Source organism: Sceloporus occidentalis, unplaced genomic scaffold, assembly GCF_023333645.1.
Source record: "Sceloporus occidentalis isolate IW3139 unplaced genomic scaffold, rSceOcc1.0.p SCAF_2, whole genome shotgun sequence".
In the NCBI taxonomy this organism is placed as follows: domain Eukaryota; kingdom Metazoa; phylum Chordata; class Lepidosauria; order Squamata; family Phrynosomatidae; genus Sceloporus; species Sceloporus occidentalis.
Window position 1 is genome coordinate 114,952,357 of NW_028316982.1, and position 22,648 is coordinate 114,975,004.

A 22,648-nucleotide genomic window follows, 5' to 3' on the forward strand; every position below is an offset into this window, starting at 1 on the left:
GGTCCCAAGCATTTTAGATAAGAGACCTGTATAGCTTTCAACTGCTTTTGCCTCACCTCCAGATTAGTAGAAGATAGACCTAACAATTCTGAGATCATATGGGCAGAGTCAACTGTATTTTGACAACTCCTCTGTCAGTCAGTGGGAGAGATAGTTACAATCATGTGTGTGAAGTAATTAGCACCATACATGTGGTCCAAAGTATTCTTATGTATACTGGACAATAGGGAAGCATCTCCCACAAGACTGCAGGTAGAAATCAAAGGTCATGTTTTCTCAGTTGTGTCTTATGAAGTGTAAGACATGTGCAGTTGTATGCAGTGATGCATCATCTTCAAGGCTTTAGGAGGGGAGCCGAAGAGGTGGAAGTTTAGAAACTAGACAGAACATGAGGGAGTGATCAGGGGATGGAGTTGCAATTGTACACCTAACTAAGTACTCATCAGATAGAGAGGGAGAATGAGATGGACCACATTGTTGGACAATGCAAAACAAAGTAGGAAAGTGAGTGTACTACAGCAAAGTATCCTTGGGCATGGTTAACTGGATGACAATCCAAATGACATTACATAGCAGGAGAAGATCACACAGGATGTTCTTGAGCCAATCCCCCTCTCCTGAATTGGTACAGATAGCATTGCCCTGCTGTTACCCAAAGAAATGTGGGAGGAACTGGAAGGTTCCCACCAGCTATCAGTGTAACTTCAAATGTTGGGGAAATTAGTTTTGCAAGAAGCTGGATAGCCTTCAGGATTCTTTGCACCTGTACATATCAGTAATATCTGAAGAGAACTCCAGGTTTGGTTAGGTTAAGAGGGTTTTATTCGAAAAATGCAGAATGCAGTCATGCACACACAATAGCAGTTCCCACAGACACAGCATTAAGAGCTAACTGAAACAGAAATATAGACACTACATAGCACAGTTTGAGGAATTTAAAGGGGGTAATATTTACCTGTCTGAAAAATAGACCATGGAAAGTGACAGTGGCTCAGAACATACACAGAGTGCAACCTGAGACAACTGTATGTGTACTGTATGCAGAGACTAGATTTTTCATACTAATATTCATACCTGAAAACCAATCTCTGGGGGTGTCCTATCCTGTGATGTAACCAAGATTTGATGTTCTTTCCCAGAAATCAACAATGGCATTCTAGACTGGTAGGTGGCTCTTATTCTAGGGCAGTGATGGTGAACCTTTTTGAGGCTGAGTGCCCAAACTGCAACCCAAAACCCATTTATTTATTTATTGCAAAGTGCCATGTCCCTCTGGCTTTCTAGTAACAAATTCTGTGCTGGGACGATGGCACATGTGCCCACAGAGAGGTCTCTGAGTGCCACCTCTAGCACGCATGCCATAGGTTCGCCATCACTGCTCTAGGGTGACAAAAACAGTGATAGATCAGAACAATCCCAGGGTGAATGGACAGGGGGGTTGACAGGAAGCATTGTAGGAGGTAAGTAGAGAGAACTGGCTTGCTAATTCGGTGTCATGAGACCTCCTTTGTCTCTTGGTGCAAGAGGAAACGCAGAGGACTTGGAGGAAGGAAGGAACACTTAGTACATTAATTTAGTTTTTATTGTTGTATTATCTAGATCATCCATATGAGCTTGTTTGCTCCTTTTCTCCTTGGGACCTGACCTAGGATTCCTAAAGGTCATTGTGACCTCTCCAGAACATGCTGTCTCCAGATTCATAATATGCAATCTAGGGACCCCATATACAGCACTGGTTATGCAGGACTGCCCACACAATCTTATTCTCTATGTTTCCCGAGAGTGCCAACATGGTAGTATGTAAATTAGAGTGTGGGAAGAAATCCTGATTCATCTATATCATCAAGTCCCCATGACCCAACACATATTTTCTCAAACTTTCTGTTTATCATGCATTGTACAGATACCCTGAAATTGCAGTTGGTTGAGGCTGGTATTCAGGAGGCTGTGTCAGAGATCTTGAAGAGGCTCCAGGCTAGTTCCAAGCCAGAAGACATGTGCAGCTTAAAGGCTGCATCAGATCTGATTGTGTCACTGCTACTTGGAGGTAAGACTGAGACAGCCCAGGGTAAGAGAGTCCAGCTGCGTGAAGTAAGAGCAGCTGCAAGAGTGCCATCTGCTCTCTTTCCTTTCAGCACACACATCTGCAGATTGTTGTTTCCAGATTCCTAGTGGAATCTGAACAGATGCCTTTTTTATATGTAACAAGTGATCATTCAGTTGTAAGATGATTAATGTAATGCTCATGTTAGGCTCCAAATGCATAAAAGTTTGCCTGAAGCTTTAAATGTTAGTTGGCTTAGCTCTTGGACAGAAGTTGAAGGGAAAGGATTGATTAATCCACTGCTTGATTCCCACAACTTTTCACTCTCTTCCTCCCTTATGGCAACATATAATTATTCTCTAATATAGAAAGACAGCCAGACTTGTATATACTGTATATATGTATATGTATATACGTATAAAGCCAACTCTTGCTGAATTAAAAGCCCCTGTGCTGTCTACTCTGGTGGACTTTAAAATGTCCCTTTAACCTCTGCTACCCCAGATCCTTTTAGTGTTAACATTTGGCTGGAAAAGTTGGAGACTGACTTTTGTCTCTTTTATGCCCCTGCCTCTAAATGAAACCCTGTTACTTAGAAACATCTAGGGTAGCCATATCGGCTATATAGCAAATCCAATAACATCCAAACAATGATACCTTTATTGGACCAACCAAAATGCACAATTACATGTTTAGACGTTGTCTACATTGCAGAAAAATAATAATAATTAATAATAATAATAATAATAATAATAATTTATTTATATCCCACCCCATCTGCTCTCAGGCAATTGGGGCGGCTTACAGCATAAGAAATTATACAAATCATCTCCTCCAACTCTCCCACCGTTAAAATAGAATTAAACATTTTACACTTTAAAACATGTTAAAAGATAAATAGCAATTTAAACAATAGATAAAAAAACAAACAAACAACAATACAACAATAGACAAGCAAACAGCTAATGGGATCGATCGATTACTTTCGCTCTTTGATGGCTGGAATTAAAGCAGTTTGACACAACTTGAACTGCCATGACTCAATGCTATGGAATTCTGGGGTTTGCAGTTTTATGGGTCATTTAGCCTTTTCTGTCAAAGAGCTCTGGTGCTCCCCCCCTCAACTACAAATTCCACTGAGCCATAGAAGTTAAAACTATGTCAAGATGCTTTATTTCTGCAGCACGCCAGCAGCCTTATCTTCAATTTCCTTGTCATATTTGTTCAAGGCTTCCTCCACGGAGCTGAGAGCATGACCTATAGGATCTTCCTGTTTTATTTCCACAGCACCTCAATGAGTTTCATTAGGGTGAAGAACAGTGATGAGACCAAGATCAACCATACAGCAAGTTTAATGGCTGAATGGGCATATCATGTAGTAGTACACAATAACAGGGCTCAGGTCTCCACAGCCTAGGCCCAATAGTCGAGCTGGCATCCGCTGGGAGGTGGTGGTAACTAAATATGTTAGATTAAATACTGATTCACATTCCCATTATAATTGGTATGTATTCCTAACCATAGCTATTTGGAAATAGGATCCATTCAGCCCTATAGTGTTTGCTTCTAAACAGATGTGCAAAAAGCTATGGCTGTGCAGATTTCTTCTGGACTACATGCAACATCACCCTCACTTTTCATTTTGCTTTCACCCTGAAATCCTGCACACGATGGTACTTAGTTTCCCATGTTAACCAACCTGCCAATATACCACTTCACCTTCCCAGGTTAGGCTTTTAGGTCAGTCATCTTGGAAGGACAGAGTTACAGGACTTATAGTGCAATTTTCTGCTGTTCTTTTAGAGGTAAGTCATATTGTGATCACTGGAGCCTGCTTGAAAATGCATGCATGTGGGATTGCTGATTTTACAGCATTATAGGTATTAAGTTGATAATTGACAAGTACACAGGCTGAGCAGATGGGAAGCATACATACATGAAAACAGTTTTCAGCTCCAAAGCTCTGCCAGTTCAACTCCTTAATATTTTAGGAATTCCTTCTGTCAGTAGTAAACACTTAGCAACCTTTTTGCATAAGCTACAATCACAGAATGTGGCATTTTTGCAGGATACAACACATACATGTGGAATGGAATTATTAATAGCCAGCAAAGCCAGCAAATCATCTATGACCACATTCTTTACTATCAAATTTCAAGCAGTACAAAAACTTAAAGAGAAAGGGTCTTACCCTGTCATGAAGGAATCTGTTTACGACAATATACAGTTGGCCTTCCATATCCACTGATTTTTTTTAATCCATGGATTCAACCAGCCACAGCTTGAAAATATTTTTTAAAAAATATAAATACCAAAAAACAAACCTTGATTTTGCCATTTTATGTAAGGGACATCATTTTAGTATGCCATTATATTTAATGGACTTAATCAATCATCGATTTTTGTATCCACGGGAGGTCCTGGAACCAAGCCTCTGCAGAGCGCACTGTATAAATGAAAAGGTAAGGCTATGGGCTAAGAAGCTATGGGAAAGAGTCTAATCCAAACCCTTGTCCAAATAGGCTTCAAATTACTCAGATTAGCTGGTAAAGGGAAAATACTACTTTGTGAATAATGGTAGTCATCAGAAACCAAAGTTCTGAGCCAGAACAGTTTTGAAGGAATCCAAGCTATATTCTATAAAATGAACTAGCAGCCAATTTTTATCTAGAGGAAAATTTTTGAGTGAACCCCAACATAGAAAGAAGATGATGTTGAAAGAAATTTGAAGAAGCCTTAGCATTTAGCAGATTACTGAAAACAAATGCTGTTCTCTGTGAAACTTTGCAGTACATGAAAACAAAAATAAACATAGCTTGAAGAGGATATTTCTCTAGAGCAGATCAAAAGGTAGTATCAATGCACTGGATTAAAACTCATCCTACTAAATTTACCGTTATTTGGAATCATAATCAGTCTAAAAAAGATTAATGAATGGAATGTTTTCTAGATATTGAAAGAAAATCCATTTTCTCTAGTACAGAAGTGGGCAACTTTGGTGAGTCTAGGGCCCAAACCCACCCTTTCCCAGAACCCACTACAGTTTGTATTCCTGCTGCTTGTTGCTGAAATTAGGTAGTCACCAAATTTGGAGGGAAATTGGCAGAACTGTTGGAAAACAAGAACAAGGTGATTCTTTGAAATTCATTTTGTTGGTGGGTCATTGAATCTTAGAAGGATGCTTTAGGAACCATGTGTAGCCCATGGGTGGCACATTGCCACATCTGTTCTACAATTACTTTCCAAATTGGGTCTGGGATGTGGTACCTGATGACATTACTATTTGACTCTGCACCAGAGTCTAGAGGTCCCTGTGCATTCTGTGAGTGCCACAAGACATGGTTAGACCATGCTACCTCACAGTAGTTTTTTGTGGGTTTTTCAGGCTGTGTGTTCTGCAAGAGTTTCTTCCTTCCAGAACATGGCCACATAGCCTGAAAAGCCCACAAAAACCTCTGGATGCCAGCTGTGAAAGCCTTTGACTACCTCACAGTGTTTACCAAAGGCAGAGAGAAGCAGAAATAGTGTGATTTGTACTAAGCAGCATGAGGATTTTGGAAATCCCAGTCCATTGCCCCATTCGAAATCATTACTTATGTAATACTGGTCTGATATCACTTTGTGATGAGGACAGTCTGTGGTATATATATTTGCCATCTGCTCACCTATATACTTATTAAGTAGTATACTTGTCCAGTATCTCACATTATCAAACACTGGTGCTGAAATCATCTACTGCTGATAGAAGTAGTGCAAGCTAAGATTGTTTCTATGAATCTCAGCTTTCTTCATTTCAAGATAGTGCTCACACATTGACAACATGGCCCATGTCACAGAAATAGAAATCTTGAGGGTGGGAGTGTTCCTCTTAAAATAGCATACAAGGGCACTTAAAATCCAGCCTGGCTTTTGCAAGCCTACTGAGTATTGTTTTTTAGCTTAGAATTAGTGGGTTAAAGGTTGCTAATCTAATGAGGGTATTTCATCAAAGGAATTTCATTTGTATTACTTATTATTTTGTCTTAACTAGACAAAGAGAGAAGCTTTGGCATCTGTTCCAAATGTAGACACTGGGGAATTGCAATTAATTATTTTATGGTCACACAATTGGGGTAATTACTATAAACAGAATGCTATCCATGTAAAACAGACATCCAATTAGTTATCCACTTGTTTACTTAATATTTGCCAGCTTGGGGATGGCAGACAGTTATGGGTGAAACAGAGCAAGTAAATGCTGGAAAGGTGGTTGTTTTGCTATTGTTGATATTCACTGAAAAAGTTAAAACAATTCAGTGAAAGCAAGATGTCAACTGATCTATCTTTTACCTCTAGTCTTCTAGTGACTTGTTATCAAACTAGAGTCCAAACAAGAGCCAGCATGGTGTAGTGATTTGAGTGTTGGACTGTGACTCTGGGGACCAGGGTTTGAATCCCTGCTTGGCCCATATAAACTCACTGCGTGACCTTGGGCAAGGCACACTCTCTAACTTTCAGAGCATGGCAAGGGCAAACCCCCTCGGAAGAATCTTGCCAAGAAAACCCCATGGTGGGTTCACCTTAGGGTCACCATAAGTCACAAATGACTTGAAGGCACACAACAACAAAAGAGTTAAAATATATTTGTATGTATTCATCTCAGTGAATCCAAAACTCTGGTCCTACAGATGTTATAGACTTTAGCTCTCAGAATCCTAGACTATTAGCTAAGGTGGCTGTGGCTTATGGGAGATGAAGTCCAAAACACCTGGACAACCAAAATCTAGGCATCACTGATTCTAGATTTAGAATAAGAATAGTTCCCATTCTTGCATTAGAATCCCCCCTCCAACCAGACTGCATGTCCCCACTGCAGAAGGGTTTGCCTGCTTCATTTACTACATACAAACCCCACATCATTTTTATGTCACTGCAACAGGCTTAGCAAACACAGCTTGTGCTCACGGCAAGCAACTGAATTGCCGTCTTTGCCATGAGCATCGTGTAATCTGGACAAAAGAAAAAAGAAAAAACATCCATTCATATTGTTATTGTAGAAAAATATTGCACCCAGTACTACCCTCTTCACATCTTCTGTGCTGTCATAGAACTGTGGCATAAAGTCACAGCCAGCTGTGCTGTTAGGCAAAATGAGGTGGCTGCCTTGGTTAGAAGATCCTGGAGGATAAAGGTGCAGCACTGAGGCACTGCAGGACTGAGCTAGGAGTGCTATAACCTGCCCTATAATTCATAAATCATCTTATTGCATTCAGGTATGAGGGAGTGCCTTCTGAAATTGGAATGGTGTAGTAGCCATCATTTTATCTGTTGCCTCCATTAGCAAAACAGCTTGGAACAACTGTTCATGCAGTTAAAAGGTATCATGAATCAGCTCTATGGAGCTCCATAGCCTTTAGCAGCCTACCACACTGATAGGAATATGAGTGAAACAGGAACTTAATGCTTACTATTTCACATAGTAAGAGCCAGTGTGGCATAGGTCTGAGTGCTGAACTACAACTCTGGAGATAGGGGTTCAATTCGCACTCAGCCATGAAAGCTACTGGTGATCTTGGGCAAGTCACATGCTCTCAGCCTCAGAGGAACACAATGGCAAACCTCCTCTGAACAAATCTTGCCAAGAAAATCCCATGACAGGGTCACCATAAGTCAGAAACGACTTGAAGGCATACAACATACATTTCGCATAGTGGTTGGAGTGTTCAACTATAACTCTGGAAAATAGGGTTCCGAATGCTACTGAGCCATGAAAACCTGCTGGGTGACCTTGGGCAAGTCACACTCTCTCAGCCTCCAGAGGATGGCAATGGCAAATCCCCTCTAAAAAAATCTTGCCAAGAAAATCCCAGGATGGCGTTGCTTTAGGGTTGCCATAAATTGGAAATGACTCAAAAGCACACAACAATAACAACAAATTTTCCCCAAGTCATGAGGATCAGCTTTATCGAGTGGTGTTTTTGTATTATTAAATTTCATATATACAGTCTGAGTGGGGAGAAGCAAACAAGCTCAGAGACATGGAGAACTCACCTTAAAACAGAATAGTCCTCTCCAGCCAGGAGCAGATATGCACAACCTATCAAGGCTACTTTTTGCCAGCCAGCTGAAAGACTATGTCATTTTTCTCAGGCTGGATTTAAGACTACAGAACTGTTTCTGTTTTCTGTGCTGGGTTGCTTTCGCTTCCCTTCTGATGATAGGACATGACCTGCATTCCAGGTTTTAGATTTATCATTGTCTATCAGACTCTGCATGAAAGCTGGTGTGTATGTGTTCACAACAGCATATAAGGCAGTGCAATAGTGTAGCAATACTAGCAGCAGTCTCTATCTCCATTCCTTGTACTACAGATGAATCCATGCAGCAGCTGTTTGCAGAGGGAAAGGGTGTTATCTACCAGAACATTGCCACATGGCTTACATCCAAGCACACGCAATTGCAGCTGACAGGGGCTTTGGCCATTGCTAATTTTGCCAGGAATGGTAAGGTTGCCTGTTCCCCATATCTATTATTATTTAGCTCATTTTTATTCCACTTTTCAGCTGGGAAAAAACTTTACATAAGATCGATAGAAATATAACTTCTTTGTTTTATGTTGTGCTGTGTCCTTGTTTGTCTGCTGACAAGTTGGTCTGACTATTTAAACTGAATGCAAGATAAATAAAGTATTCTTACAAGATTTGCAACTGGCATTTTCACTATGGATTATCTGTCTCAAGTGGTTTACCTTTTGGTAGATTAGGGATGAGCACCACTTGGTCCTCCAAATGTATTTGGATTGCAGCTCCCACTAGCTCTAGGCAGAGTAGCCTATGATGAGGAATACTGGGAGATGTAGTCCAGCCACATCTGGAGGACTACCTGATTCTCATCTGCGCCTTAGATGCTATATTTCATTTTATTTTATTTTTCTGGATACATACAAAGGCTATTCTTGAAGTTCTGTATTTATATTATTGTTGTGTAACATTCCCAATTCTAATCTTTTGACTGCTTTTTTTCATTTGTTGAAGACAGTAATTGTGTCGGAATGGTGCAGCTAGGGGTCGTACATCAGCTACTAGACCTTTTGGATCACCATGTGGAAAGTGGAGATGTGTCTGTTCAACATGCTGCTCTTAGTGCTCTTCGGAATCTGGCTATACCAGGTACAACAAAATCTACAAGCAAAATTATCTGACTGGGGGGGGGGGGGTAAACTAAAGCCACATAAGTGTATCTGATGGCAATATAATAGGAAGGAAATAAAGGAATTTGGGATGGAAGTGATGTGAGCTGGACTTTTGTATCCTATCCTTGATAGGACACTAACCATATTTTATGCAGAGAATGGAATGGTACTTTTTTAAAAAAGGAAAAGTTACTTTACGAATTCTTCTAATTACTCAGGGTCCTTATTTATTACTGTTACTCCAGAAAGATAACTCACTGATATACTCCTTACCAACAAGTTGTCTTTACTTTTATTTTGTGCTATTGGAAAATACAAAGCAATGCTCTCTGGTACCCCCAAGTGACCAATAGAGACACTTCAAACAATTGGAAATTATAAGGGGGAAAAATGTGTGCGCATGCAAACACACACACACACACACACACACACACACACAAGCAGTTGTTCCCATCAGCAGCACAAAGCAGCCACCCATTGGAGCCTTATTCTGCCCCCTCCTATTGCTCAGATTATATCAGTATTTAATTTATGTATCTATTGACTGATTTTAAATGTCATCTTTTTCTTGATGAGTGCTAGCTGGTGATTATTAAAGACCACATTCCCTCTTAACATATCAGATATTGGAGGTCTTGGCATTATGTTCAAGAAAACAGTAAATCAAACATAGGCTTTTTGTCATAGTGTGTTATATACCACTGTTTCTTTGTAAGTTTCAAAACTTTACTGCTAGTGCAAATGTATTACCATTAGTTGATCATGACAAATTAATTCACTGATGTTTAAAAGCAATGAGAAAATACAAAATTAATTTGTTAATTAATTTGCTAATTAATTCCTTAAATCACTGAATTTAACACCCCATTTAAAATGACTAAAAATGGCCAATGATTGATGTAAAGAATGAAAAATGCTGATTGTTAATCAAAACTAATGTTATTTTCATGCAATAATTAAATTTGCCATCGTGGCTGAACCTTCCTCATCCTGGAAGCTCCTTCCTTGAGCTTTGTGGATGCTGCCACACGGGTTCAAGGAAGAGAAGAAAATCAGCCCAGCATACCTTCATTATGCCAGGGCCCCATAGCTGCTGAGGGACTCTCTTGTGGGTTTTCTAAATTTCTCTGCTGTGAAGGCATCACTAAGGGAGAAGGAGAGCATCCAGGCAGACCTTTATCACACCAGAAGCTAGCTGTTGCTGAACTTACTATTTTCCCTCCTCTTCCTTCTCCTATCCTCTTTCCCTTGTGTGTTGTGCTTTACTTAAATAGTAAGCCTAAAAGCAGTGACTGTCAGATTAAGTATTTGTAAGCCACACTGAAGGCCTCAGTGCCCTAAAGGCAACAGATCCTGTCTGATCTTATAAACTAAGCAGGGTCAAACTCGGTTAGGACTTGAATGGGACACCAATACTGAATACCAGTTACTTCAATGTATATTTCAGAGGAAGGAACTGGCAAAACCACCTTTGAATATTCCTTGCCTAAGAAAGCACTATGACATGACAAGCACTTCAAGGCATGTACAAACAAGCCACATTCAAATGCTTTTATACTAAAGAGCAGAATATCAAAGTACAGTGCACCCGCACCATACGCGGGCGCACTATACATGGCTTCCGGCTTATGCGGAAGCTGTGTGACAACTAATGAAATAGCACACGCACTTGGGGCACATGCACTGGCCGAGCCGCAAGCATGTGCTCCATTGTTGGCAATGGTGCACAAGCAAACATGGATTTGCTTACTTGGAGGGATCCAGAATGGTTTCCCTGCGGAAGGGAAGGGCCCACTGTATAAATAAATTAATTTTTTTTAAAAAATTATGCAGAAAACGTAACATAGTAACGGTAACAAATTAATTTTAACTATTTTTTTCTAAACTCTAGTGCTCAGTTCATTACCACAGGAGAGCTGAAAAGAAATTATGAAAATGAAGTGAAGATGAAATGTATCAAATGTTGTTATGTTAGAAAAGACACACATATAAGAAAATTCACCCTGGAAAGCCCCTATTCTCTGCCTAAATATATTTATACCTGAAACAGTCCCTTAGTGCAATGTACATTATCGGGCCCTATGCTGAAGTTGTATTCTTTCTTGATTCTCTAGATATCCCTTTTAAAAGTAAAACTCAGAAATACAACTGCAGATGAAAAAGTCAAGCTGAACATTAAATGAAATCAATTAGATGCAGTCTTTTAAAAATATATGGACAGGCACAAGGGGCATAATTAATTGATTAAATCTACAGAAGCCTGCCCAGGGAACTCTCTCTGAAAATGCTACTACTGTTGAGGGCCCACAGTTTGAACTGTCTGTGACCAAAGCCCAATGAAATTAAAAAGCAAGTTAATTAACCATTAGTCTCACAGCATGATCAAGATGCTGGCAAGGGATGCCTGCCTGCTGCACTTGCCCTAGCCAAGAGAAAGAGTACACAGCCTGCCCGGAAATTGCTTGCTAGATAGTGAACATCTCTACCCAGGGAGGCTGACTCTTAATTATTATCTGGGATTGCTTCACCAAAAGAATTGTTGGGGGTACAGAGAGGAAGCGGGGGGGGGGGAGAAAATCTTGCTCAAACCTAGAGGGATAAATATAAGATAGACTGGAGGATGTTGACGTTTAAACAAATATTATGGTCACCATTCATAGAACAGAATCATCCAGTTACATTATGATTCATAGAACAGAATCAACTACTTGCAAAGGGCCTCCTAGGCCAGCCTACTGCTCAATGCAGGAAATCCACTAGAAGCAGCTCCACAGGTCACTGTCTAGTCTCTTTTTGAAGGCATCCAGATATAGAGATCACACCACCTCCCTAGATAATTGGTTTCATTGTTGGGTAGCTCTTACTGTGAAGAAGTTCCTTCCAATGTTCAATTGAAATCCACCTTTCTGTCACTTAAAAACATTAGACTTGGTCCTACCCTTTGAAGCCCTTGAGGTATTTAAATATTGCATGTCACCTCTCAGTCTTCTCTTCACCAGGCTGAGCATACCCAGCTTCCTCAGTTATTTCTAAAACTATTGTTTACTTTACCTCTCTTGCATAAGCCACCAAACCATCTAAGTGCTCTCTAACATTAAACAGATTTGAAAAGAGAAGTTAAATCTCTTTGACTGGCTTGGCTGCCACCAATGGCACCTAGTAACTTTCCTGCGTTTGTAGGACTACAGTGTTGCTGTTGCTGCTGATGCTGTTAACTTGATTCCTATCCTTAGGGTTCTGTTTCCATCCCTAAATTTGCACAATATTATTGAACCTATGGGGTTTTCCCCTTCTTTCTTCTCTACACGCTTAAGCATAGGCTGAATGACTCTCGTGCTGTAATAATTTGATTAGTGTTTAAGGACCTACAAGATTTTGTCATCTCTTCAAGGGTTTTATACCAGAATAAAGTGTATTTTCATGCTTGACTAGAAAGGGTATCTCAGCAAAGTGAGATACTGTGCTGAGAAAAAAGATCAGCCACCATAAGAATTATTATTATTATTATTATTATTATTATTATTATTATTAGGTAATTCAAGACTTTTTGTGAAAATTTTGTGAAAACTTGGTGCTTTTTGCACAAAAGATTGTTTTTAACCATATGGTGTATTTTGTGCAAAACAGTGTATTTTGTACAGAAATCATTATTGTTTGGGCAAGACAGGGTTTTTTTTGGCAAAATATCCTGAATTATAAAAAATGGTCAAATCTACTAAGCAAAGCACAGTCTTGCCCAGTAGTGAGAAAAAGGAATTCTATTCATTGTTATATACAAAAATGAAATATGTGAATATTCATCAAAAGCACAGTTGCCCCTCCAAATCTGCAGACTTGAAGTCAGAGGACTTGAAAATCCACGGAGGGGCCACCGCCATTAACATCAATGGGGCACGCACCTGTGACACGCACCCCACATGCACGCGCCCCATTCAAGCCTATGGGACATGAATATACGCAAGTTTTGGAACTCATGGGGGCAGGGTCTAGAACAGATCCCTTGTGAGTTCCAAGGGCCAACAGTATATTGGATTATACAGATTGAGTCTTGCTTATCCAAAATACTTGGCACCAGAAGTATTTTGGGAATTTTTATTTTTATTTATTCATTTTGGATTTTGGAATATTTGCATATGCATAATGAGAGACATCTTGGAGATGGGACCCAAGTCTAAACATGAAATCCATGTATGTTTCATATACATGTTATACACATGGCCTGAAGTTAATTTTATACATATTACAATTTTGTGCATGAAGCAAAGTTTGGGACCCATCAGAAAGCAAAGGTGTCATTATCCATAGTGATCCATGTGGACAATTTTGGGTTTTGGAGTATTTCAGATTTTGGAACTCTGAATAAAGGAGACTCAACCTGTATTAGGCCTGTTAAATAGTCAGTGTGGAAGAAAGAAAACATGCTACGTTGTTTTACCATGATGTTTTCGCTCAGATCATTCTAAATAAGACTAATTATAAAATGATGATTTACTCAGATTCAAGCTCTTGATACTATTGAGCAGTAGAGATATGATCATGTTGCTCTGACAGCTGTTGCAATTGCAGATTTTGCAAAAGAATAGTCTTGCCTGTTCTGGGCCTTAACAGCTTATTGTTGCCTTGACACTCAGATACTGAGACTGAGATCATACAGTATGTCCATACCTTCTTGATTCATTTTTTAGTGGCTAACAAGGTTCAGATGCTTGAGGAAGGTGTTGCCAATCGGATTCAGATGCTTTTGAAGTCAGACATGCCCCCTGTTCAGTTTAAACTTCTTGGAACACTACGAATGCTGATGGATGGTCAAGGTAAGAAAATGCCAGGGTCTGTCAGGTTTTGTTTGTGAGACTACATTAAAAAGAAACAATGTTGTCATATGCAATGGGAGAACTGCTTTTACCAGAATGGAAAGCCCAGTTTCAGTGTGTCACACTCCTGCATCAGAGCCAGAATACCCATAAGAGCCTTTTGACAGCAGTGGATGATGGATATACAGAGATTTCTTATAAAACAGTTGCTATATTTGTCAAGATAAGAACAAGGCATTGAAGGAGCTGTTATAAATTGACTTAATGGAAAATAGACCTGGTTAGGGAGACATTTTATGGCTGAAATCCTGAAAGACTTGGTCCACAGGGAACTGGCTGTAGAGTGACTAGATTGAAAGCCAGCTGTGTTCCCAGTTCTTGGTAACCATTCATAAGTCACATTATATCTAGGTGAGACATCAGTAAATAAACAACTTAGCTTATGTACAGAGGCCTCTTTTGCCTCACATAGGACTAGCCAGCAGCCTGCTTTTTCCTCCTTCTGTGAGGAGCCATTTTCAAGATGCTTCACTAGACCATGGTTGGTATCCTTTCAGTGACATATGGTGGTTGTACATTTGCCTTATGCCTGCATGTATATTTTTTCACTGTTGTGGACTTCGGTCTTCCTTTCTTTCCTCAACACAAGCCAAAGCCACCCCCGGACATATTGTCGAGTTGCTGTACCACCACACCTAGAAGAATGCTGGGGGTGATGAGAGAAGCCTCTGGCTATGTCCCCATAATCAGAAGCAAATGCAGCCTCTGAGACTTCTGGAAGAAGATTTCAGCAGATGATGTAATCAATTTTTGGCTATAGAAATGTAGCCAGAGACTTCTCTGATCTTCACCAGTTCTCTACCAGGTAAGGAATGCCCATGGGGGTGGGGTGCCATATCATCTCTACTGTTAGTCCAGGGGTTAGTGAATGGTCAGCTGAATCATAGTTCCACATACTGAACCACTATTCTACACTGTGTCATATAAGTTTCCAAGCAGAGCATAACAGCTGCCTCATAAAACAGAAATAGGATATCATGAAAAGGCAGCAAACTCTTTATTTAATTTGTGATTAGTACATTTTTGCTTCATGTAGGAGAAAAGAGAGATGCTGGTAGAATATTCTGCCCTCCCCTCCTTCACAAAGGTGCCAGATCCCATCTGATGTTGGAAGCTAAGCAGGGTCAGCCCTGGTTAGTACTTGGATGGAAGACCACCAACAAATACCAGGTGCTGTAGACTATGTTTCAGAGAAAGGAATTGGCAAACCACTTCTGAGTATTCCTTTCCTAAGAAAGCCCTATGAAATTCATGGGGTCACCTTAAGTTGACAGATGACTTGAATGAACACACATACACACACCAAAATAAGTTGCCAGGGTTGTGTAATATACAAACTGATTTGGGCTGGTAGGTATCATATTCATTGCTTTGCTTGAGGCAGTTAAGTGTCGTGAGCACCTAAGCGCTCCTGAAGCACTATAGGTGCTCCCTAGGTACAAAAGAGAGCTAAAGCATGGGACTCCAAGTACAATGGCTTCTAAGGTCCCAGAATCTCAGCTCTGAGACCTTATTTTGCCAGCTGAGTTGTCTCACATCAGATACAAACCTAACTAAGAAGACTTCCATCATCTTTGAATGAACTCTTCAAAAAGAAAGTGGGTTCTTCCCACAGAGCCAGATACTAAAAGCTAAAAAAAATACACAATGAACATTTGCTTAGATCACAAATTTTGATCTTGAATTGATGTGGGATTGTGTGATGGGGTCACAGCTCTGGTTGACAGGACATGCTGTTTTCAAGATTGCATAACTATTAGAAAATTAGCTTCAAAGCTTAAAAGGCAAGTTATTGTACATAATTTCAGACTAGGGTGGGCGAATGGGTGGGTGAAAAAAAGCATGATCATAGCCTTGGTTCTTCAGTGTGCATATGTGCATGCAGCACAGTCATGCTGTGCCTTAAGAAAGAGATCATACCTCTACTGATATTGGTACAGTCCCAGTTTTCTGGTAACAGTCCCTGGGGAATCAACATGACATTCTTCACATTCAATCAACTTTCCAATATCTCAAAAAATCACATATCCACCTGCAGAGCTTGTGTTTCTCAAATCTAGCATGCAAATCCATAGCTGCACCCTCATGGTTATTCAAGCAGTGTTTGGAAAAGTTACATTTTGGACTACAACTGGCTAGTAGCCATGCTGCTCAGTAATTCTGGGAAGAATAGTCCAAAATTTAATTTCTTCAGGCCTACCATTGCATAATTCTGGGAAGAGTAGTCCAAAATTTAATTTCCTCAGGCCTACCATTGCAAATACTACAGCCAAGATTATTCTTTTTCAGACTGCTATATTATTAACACTTGTTAAGGAGTAAGTGTCATGTTAAGGATACTGTCTTGTCCACATCTCCATAGCAATAATTCTCTCCACTGAAAACAACATAAGCATGCATATATTATGACTTCACATAGGTATAAAATCTTACAGAATAAGGATGAAAAGAATATTTGCAATTATTTATTTACAAAACAAACAAACAAACCCAAACAAAACAGGTTTCCCAACAGTTAGGAAACAGTGTCAGGAAGAATATAGCAGCAAGACCTTTGCACAGTTTTCTCATGTATTCACATGTCCCAAAGTATTGTGGAGGAAAACGTATTTTTATGCAAAAAGAAAAAAAACTTTTTCTGTGCAGAACTTAGGAGTTTTGTTTGTTTGTTTGTTTGTTTGTTTGTATAGAAATCAATATTTCTTTTCTAGGAGACCAGTATTCTGCACACAAAACATGTTTTTTGTATAAAAAGCCATGTATTTTTCTCCACAAAACAATTATTCTGCAATACAATGGGCCCTTGGAATCCACTGTGGTTTGGTTCCAGGACCTCCCATGGATACCAAAATCTGTGGTTGCCAAAATCTGTGGATGCTCAAGTCCATTAAATACAATGACATATTAAAATTGTGTCCTTACATAAAAGGGAAAAATCAAGGTTTGCTCTTTGGGATATATAGATATATATATTAAGCTGTGAGTGAGTGTTGAATCTGTGGATAAAGAATCCATGGCTATGGAGGGCCAACTGCATTCAAATACAGGCCGAATACTGGGGTGAAACATTAATTTTCTCCCACATCAAGGGGAAATCTACAGCAATCACAGGTATTTATTCTTTCATGCAGAGATCAGCTAGTCAAATACTTCCCTGTTATAAAATGTTTTCCCCACCTGCCCCCCCCCCAAAAAAAAAATGCTATTCAGAATTCAAGGCAATTTTTGGTTAAGATTAACCTTCTAAATAGAAGTGTTGCTATCTCTTCTATTTACCAGTGAGCCAATGTAGATGTTGATTAATTCTGTACAATACACCCCTGTGAGCATGTATCTTCTAACAGTTCCCTGCTAAATTAGTTGACTGTGTTATCTAGTGTAAATTCATTACTGCAACCATTGTCTGGTGTGTTGATGCCTGCTGAATTTAGAAAGAGGGAAAGAAAGATTAAGCCCTCTCCTTCTTCCGAACAAATGTTTTTGGGAATTTGGCTGATGTTTTAAGGGGAAGAAGAAGAAATAATCTGAACCTCCACTATTGTGTTGCTTTTCAGCAATACAGACATTTAAAAAAATGCTTACCAACAGGGGTTCTGTCCACAAACTCTACAAGCAAACTATTAACTGCCGGCACATGGCCATAGAATCTCTTTGGAGAAATGTACCGTATTTTTATGAATCAAGTTTCCACATGCCCATTGACAAGGCAACCAATTTGATTGCTTTTACACCTTTCTGAAACTGTCACCAGTTCTCACACACATGTTTTTCACCTGAGGACCGCATCGTTTCAGTGATAGCATGCCTGTTTGAATGGGCTATCAGACAGAAAAAAACCCAAACAGAATTTGCACACCTGCTCATAAAGAATATTTTTCGGTAGAAACAGGCATTCACACACATACACATTAATCCTTCACTGATCGCAACACTGAAGAATTTACTTATTCATAGACATGAATCATCACAGGACTTTCACATTTTCTCATTTAATCTAAAACACCCAAATTTCTCTTGTAAGGCACTTCACATATTCATTTCAAGTCACAAACCATGAGCTATATCTGTGAATGTTTGCATCGATTTTTCAAGTCTTTTCCCTATCCTTTGTCACTGCCTAATTGCTTTGGTACAGTATATACTATATACAGTATATATGTATATGCCAAAAAATTTTAGTAATAAAATTGATCCAAAAAACCAGGGTCAACTTATCCATGGGGGCCCATCCCCTTCTCTGAGTATAGTGGTAAAGACAAAAGCTTAGTCTGTCCTGGGTGAACCTAAAAGAATCATCGACTACTTCTGCTTTCTCTGTTGCAGTGTTGCTTCTGGCCTTTTAAAATGCCTGGACAGGAAAATAGCAGCAGTGGTGGCTCTTTGGTGCTTCCTCTCAAAGGAGCATTGAGAGAGTATAGAGGATCAGAATTTCATTTACATGCTCCTGGGATGGACTAAGCTCTCGCTTTTTGCTACTCTTCTCAGATAAGAGGATGGTTCCTATTCTGTTAATAGTCAGTACTGTTCATTATCTCTTCCCTTTACAACCTTTTTGATTTGTACACATTTTCTTAGTCCCACCCATGCCTGGTCACCTCTACCATGCATCACACAACCACCATTTACAGTAGTTCCTTCCTTATTTGTCCAGCCTTTAGGGTGAACACAAACAATTATGCCTTCTGGAATTTCGTTAATTTCTTTGGCATTGTTACCCATTGCATCAGCCTTTGCATCCTTTATTGCATGTCTTATCCATGGCTCAACTATGGGCCATATCAAAATCCATAATTTTGGCCCCAAAATCTACCCTCAACCTATGGGTGAGGTCAACTTATACATGAGTATATATGCTCAGTAGATAAAATAAATAAATCCTTTCTTGAATGTATGACTTTCCTCCATTAAGTTGTGTATATTTGATATAACACAGAAGTTCAAAACTGAAGCTCTTTTTGTAGTGCGTAAACTGTCTGTGTATGCAAATAATGATTTAATTAGATGCATGCAATTAAAGTAAAAGGAGAAAGAGAACAAACAGCTGTTGTAGCCCAGGACATCTACAAAACATTCTAGTCTTTGTCTTTCAGCTGATGCAGCAGAGGAACTGGGCCAAGATCCCATGCTGCTAAACAAACTGGTGCAATGGTGTGATTCAAAAGACCATGCTGGAATCTGCGGGGAAGCAAGCCGACTGTTGGCTTCACTTATCCGTCACAGCCGTTCTCAGGTATGAATGGGAATGGGGTTTGATCAGTCTGCAAGTATCATTTTTCATCTGTGGGATTCCAATTTACAAATGTGGCAGCAGCAGAGCTTCCACACCACCATCCTTGAAATATTTCAATGGCCATTTCCAGGAGTATATCCTCACAACATATTCTCATGCTGACAATTACCTCTTCATTATTTGGTGAGAACAACTATTTATGTAACCCACCCACTGGCAATTATTTTAATGCAGAACAACACCTCTCAGATGAACTGCAGGAAATTTCTGTTGCCATTTCTCCTCACACATTATTCCTTCCTTAAGGTTAGGATTGCCAGTTTAATGTCATCTCATGTTTCTGGACCAAAACCTGAGATCTAGGGTTGGTCCCTGGTGATGCCATTAAGCATAATGCATTAATGTACCAAGCAGAGGTACTCAGTACTAGTCATTCAAAAACATACACACACATCTTTTTCTCTTTGGAAATTAAGGCTCTATTCCAAGATCATGGGGAAATGTGGGGATTATTTCTTTTCACTTACTTAGGGTGACAGGATAAAGACAATTTAAGCCAACCTATTTGCTTCTAGCCAGAAGGTGAATGCAGAGTGGAGGGTAAGCCCTAGCACTACAATGACTGAGAGAAAAGGAAGAGGTTCAGTAAATCCATAGTCCTCCTGGAGAGTCTTTGCAAGCTGCAAAAACAAATCAATTAATCCTTGAAAATTGTAGGAAGCTGCTGCTTTACTTGCTAAGGTACTCTACCCCTGTATTTAGCTCCAATTAGTACTAATATCTACCAATCAGGCTTCTGACAGTATAGCAGCTGCCCAGTGTGATTTTTTATTATTATTATTATTATTATTATTTGGCATAAATTGACAATTCTAGGTAAAGAACATAGTTTTCTATGGGAGGAGTGAACTGGATTTTCATTCTAGGAATGTACTGGAGGAGATGAAAGGAGTTCTAATCCCTAGCAACTGACTACACTTGTTTGCAGGATTAAAGCAGAGAATGGAATGGTGGTGGTAATGGTGATGGAGATGTTGATGCAGAAGTAGATAGTCTTCAATCTACTGATGACCTTGGACCAATCACTGTTGTTCAGCCTAACATGTGACAATCTATGGCGATCCTGACCTAGGGTTTTCTTGGAACAATTTATTTAGAGGAGATTTGCCTTTAAAGCTGAGTGTGAGTTGCCCAGTTGGATTCTGCCTTACCCAATTAACTTCCATGGCTGAGTGAGGATTCGCATCCTGGTCTCCCAAAATCTTAGTCCAATGTAACTGTTAGCCAGTAATTATATTTGGGACAAGTCCAGCTCCCAGAACAGTCTGGGTAAAAATCACCCAGCTACTGTAAAAACGTCGTGTACACAGTAGAGTATGGGCTCATTCCCACTAGGGTATGAATCGATTTCCTGATTGATTTATATCTGTGTCATTCACACTGGGAACCATTTCAGACGCAACTGCATTCAATTGGAGTCACATTAAAGCTAGACAAATTAAAAAAGCCCACTTTTTTCAGACACTCATTTTTTGATGGTTCTATTGTTAAAAAAATCAATTCAGAGCAGCGTTCTAAGAGTGGGAATGAAGGATCTGATTTGCATCTCGGCCAAAGTTGAGGGTGGTGAGTTGGGTTCCCTTGGCCTCACAAGCCCTCACCTGGCAGAGCAGGGTCCTTCTTTCAGGGACCCGGCTTTGGGGCCACTGTAGTCATGGAGGACAGTGGCCCAGAGGGAGCAAGCCGGGTGCAGGACCTCTCTAGCCCAGCAGCCACCTTGGAGGAGTCAGGGCCACTCAGAAAGCTCAGCCTCGCCCACTCCTCCGGGGGTCTCTCCGGGCAGGCATTCTCTTCCTGGCCCTTCTCCCACCTCCCTTCCTCCATCCCCACTGCCTTCCTCTTTCCTCCTCCTCCTCCTCCTCCTCTTCCTTTCCCGATGTGATCTCTGGGGCTGAAGCGGGCCCAGGGCATGCAAGAGAGCTGGCAGGGCAAGGAGGAGGAGAGGGAGATGGAGCACCATAGCTGCCACTGCCATGGCAACATTACTGCTAACCATCAGTCATATGCTTGCAGTCCCTGTTGCTATTGTTTACCCAAGAGCCAGGTAGCAGAAGCCGCAGCACTTTCTCCTCCATCACTTCTCCCCCTTCATGATTCCATGATTTCTTATTCCCTCAGACCTGAATCTCAGCCCAGTGTTTCCATGCTTTCATTCACTCTCTCCTCTTCCTATGCCCTCTTTCACTCCTCCAACCATCTGAGCTCAGGTTCCCTCATTATTCCATCTAAGAGATGATTGTCTCCTCTTCTTTTGAATGTCACTCTGGCTTCGCCATAGACCACTGGCGTGGTTTTTGCTCTGCTGTTGTACTATACAACTGTCCTCCTCCAGTTTGTGTCTAATGCTGATTCTGCCCACAAAGACCTAAGAGAACAAAAGGTAGGGAGCCATTCCTGCCAGTTCCTGCCACAGTTCAGCCTAAAGCAGTAACATTGTGAAGTCCTGTTACCCTTAGGAGAGAAAGGTTTACTACATCAACACTAGGGTTACTAGGGTGAAAACTGGAAACAATATGGTGTTGTGGTTTAAGTGTTGGACTTGGACTCTGGATACTAGGGTTCAGATCCCTGCTCAGCCATAGAAACCCACTGGATGACCTTAGGCAAAACACACACTCTCAGCATCAGAACAGATCTTGCCAAGAAAACCCCATGATAGGTTCACCTTAGGGTTGCTATAAATGTGAAATGACTTGAGTGTAGAGAAGAAGATGGAGGAGGAGGCATTTCAACAACTGTATCTTTAATGGTTGTATAATAAGCAACACTGGCTGAAATTCCCTTTTCTATACAACCATTAAAGGTACAGGAGCCATCCCCAGTTTTCAGTCTGACTACTCTAAACAAAGTAACATTGTTCTAACTATTATTAGCATATAATTGGGGATCAAAGTAATGTTTTGCAGGTATTAATAGAAGTTACTTTTAAATATACTGCAGTACTTCCAAGGACCTTATCACACAGATGCACTTACATCGGTAAAACATTGCTGTTGCAGAAGCGCGAAGGTGGGATCATCCGTCGCGCTTCTAAAGCATAACTGAGGCTTCCCACTTTCCTTCCGTCAATGGAGCATTCGCGGAGAAGCCATTTTTTGAATAACAGAAGATCCTGTTATTCAAAAAATGGCTTCTCATGGCTTCTCCATGAACGCTTCACTGATGGAAGGAAAGTGGGAAGCCTCAATTACATTTTAAAAGCGCGACGGATGATCCCATCTTCATGCTTCTGCAACAGTTCAGCAACATTTTACCCACGTGTGATAGGGTCC

The 22,648-nt window shown here is 40.3% G+C and overlaps 1 protein-coding gene across 3 annotated transcripts in view; it reads left to right on the forward strand.

The window, feature by feature from the left end:
* Positions 1-22,648, forward strand: part of LOC149318894 (rap1 GTPase-GDP dissociation stimulator 1-like) — a 60,309-nt gene that overhangs the window by 27,430 nt on the left and 10,231 nt on the right. Inside the window, exons 7-11 of one of the 3 annotated variants that reach the window (XM_089510638.1) lie at positions 1,904-2,047; positions 8,395-8,526; positions 9,058-9,192; positions 13,901-14,026; positions 19,177-19,316. In XM_089510638.1, coding sequence (XP_089366764.1) covers positions 1,904-2,047; positions 8,395-8,526; positions 9,058-9,192; positions 13,901-14,026; positions 19,177-19,316 — 677 coding nt within the window. The remainder of the gene's footprint in view (positions 1-1,903; positions 2,048-8,394; positions 8,527-9,057; positions 9,193-13,900; positions 14,027-19,176; positions 19,317-22,648) is intronic. The other 2 variants (XM_089510639.1, XM_089510641.1) reach the window with 2 other exon arrangements.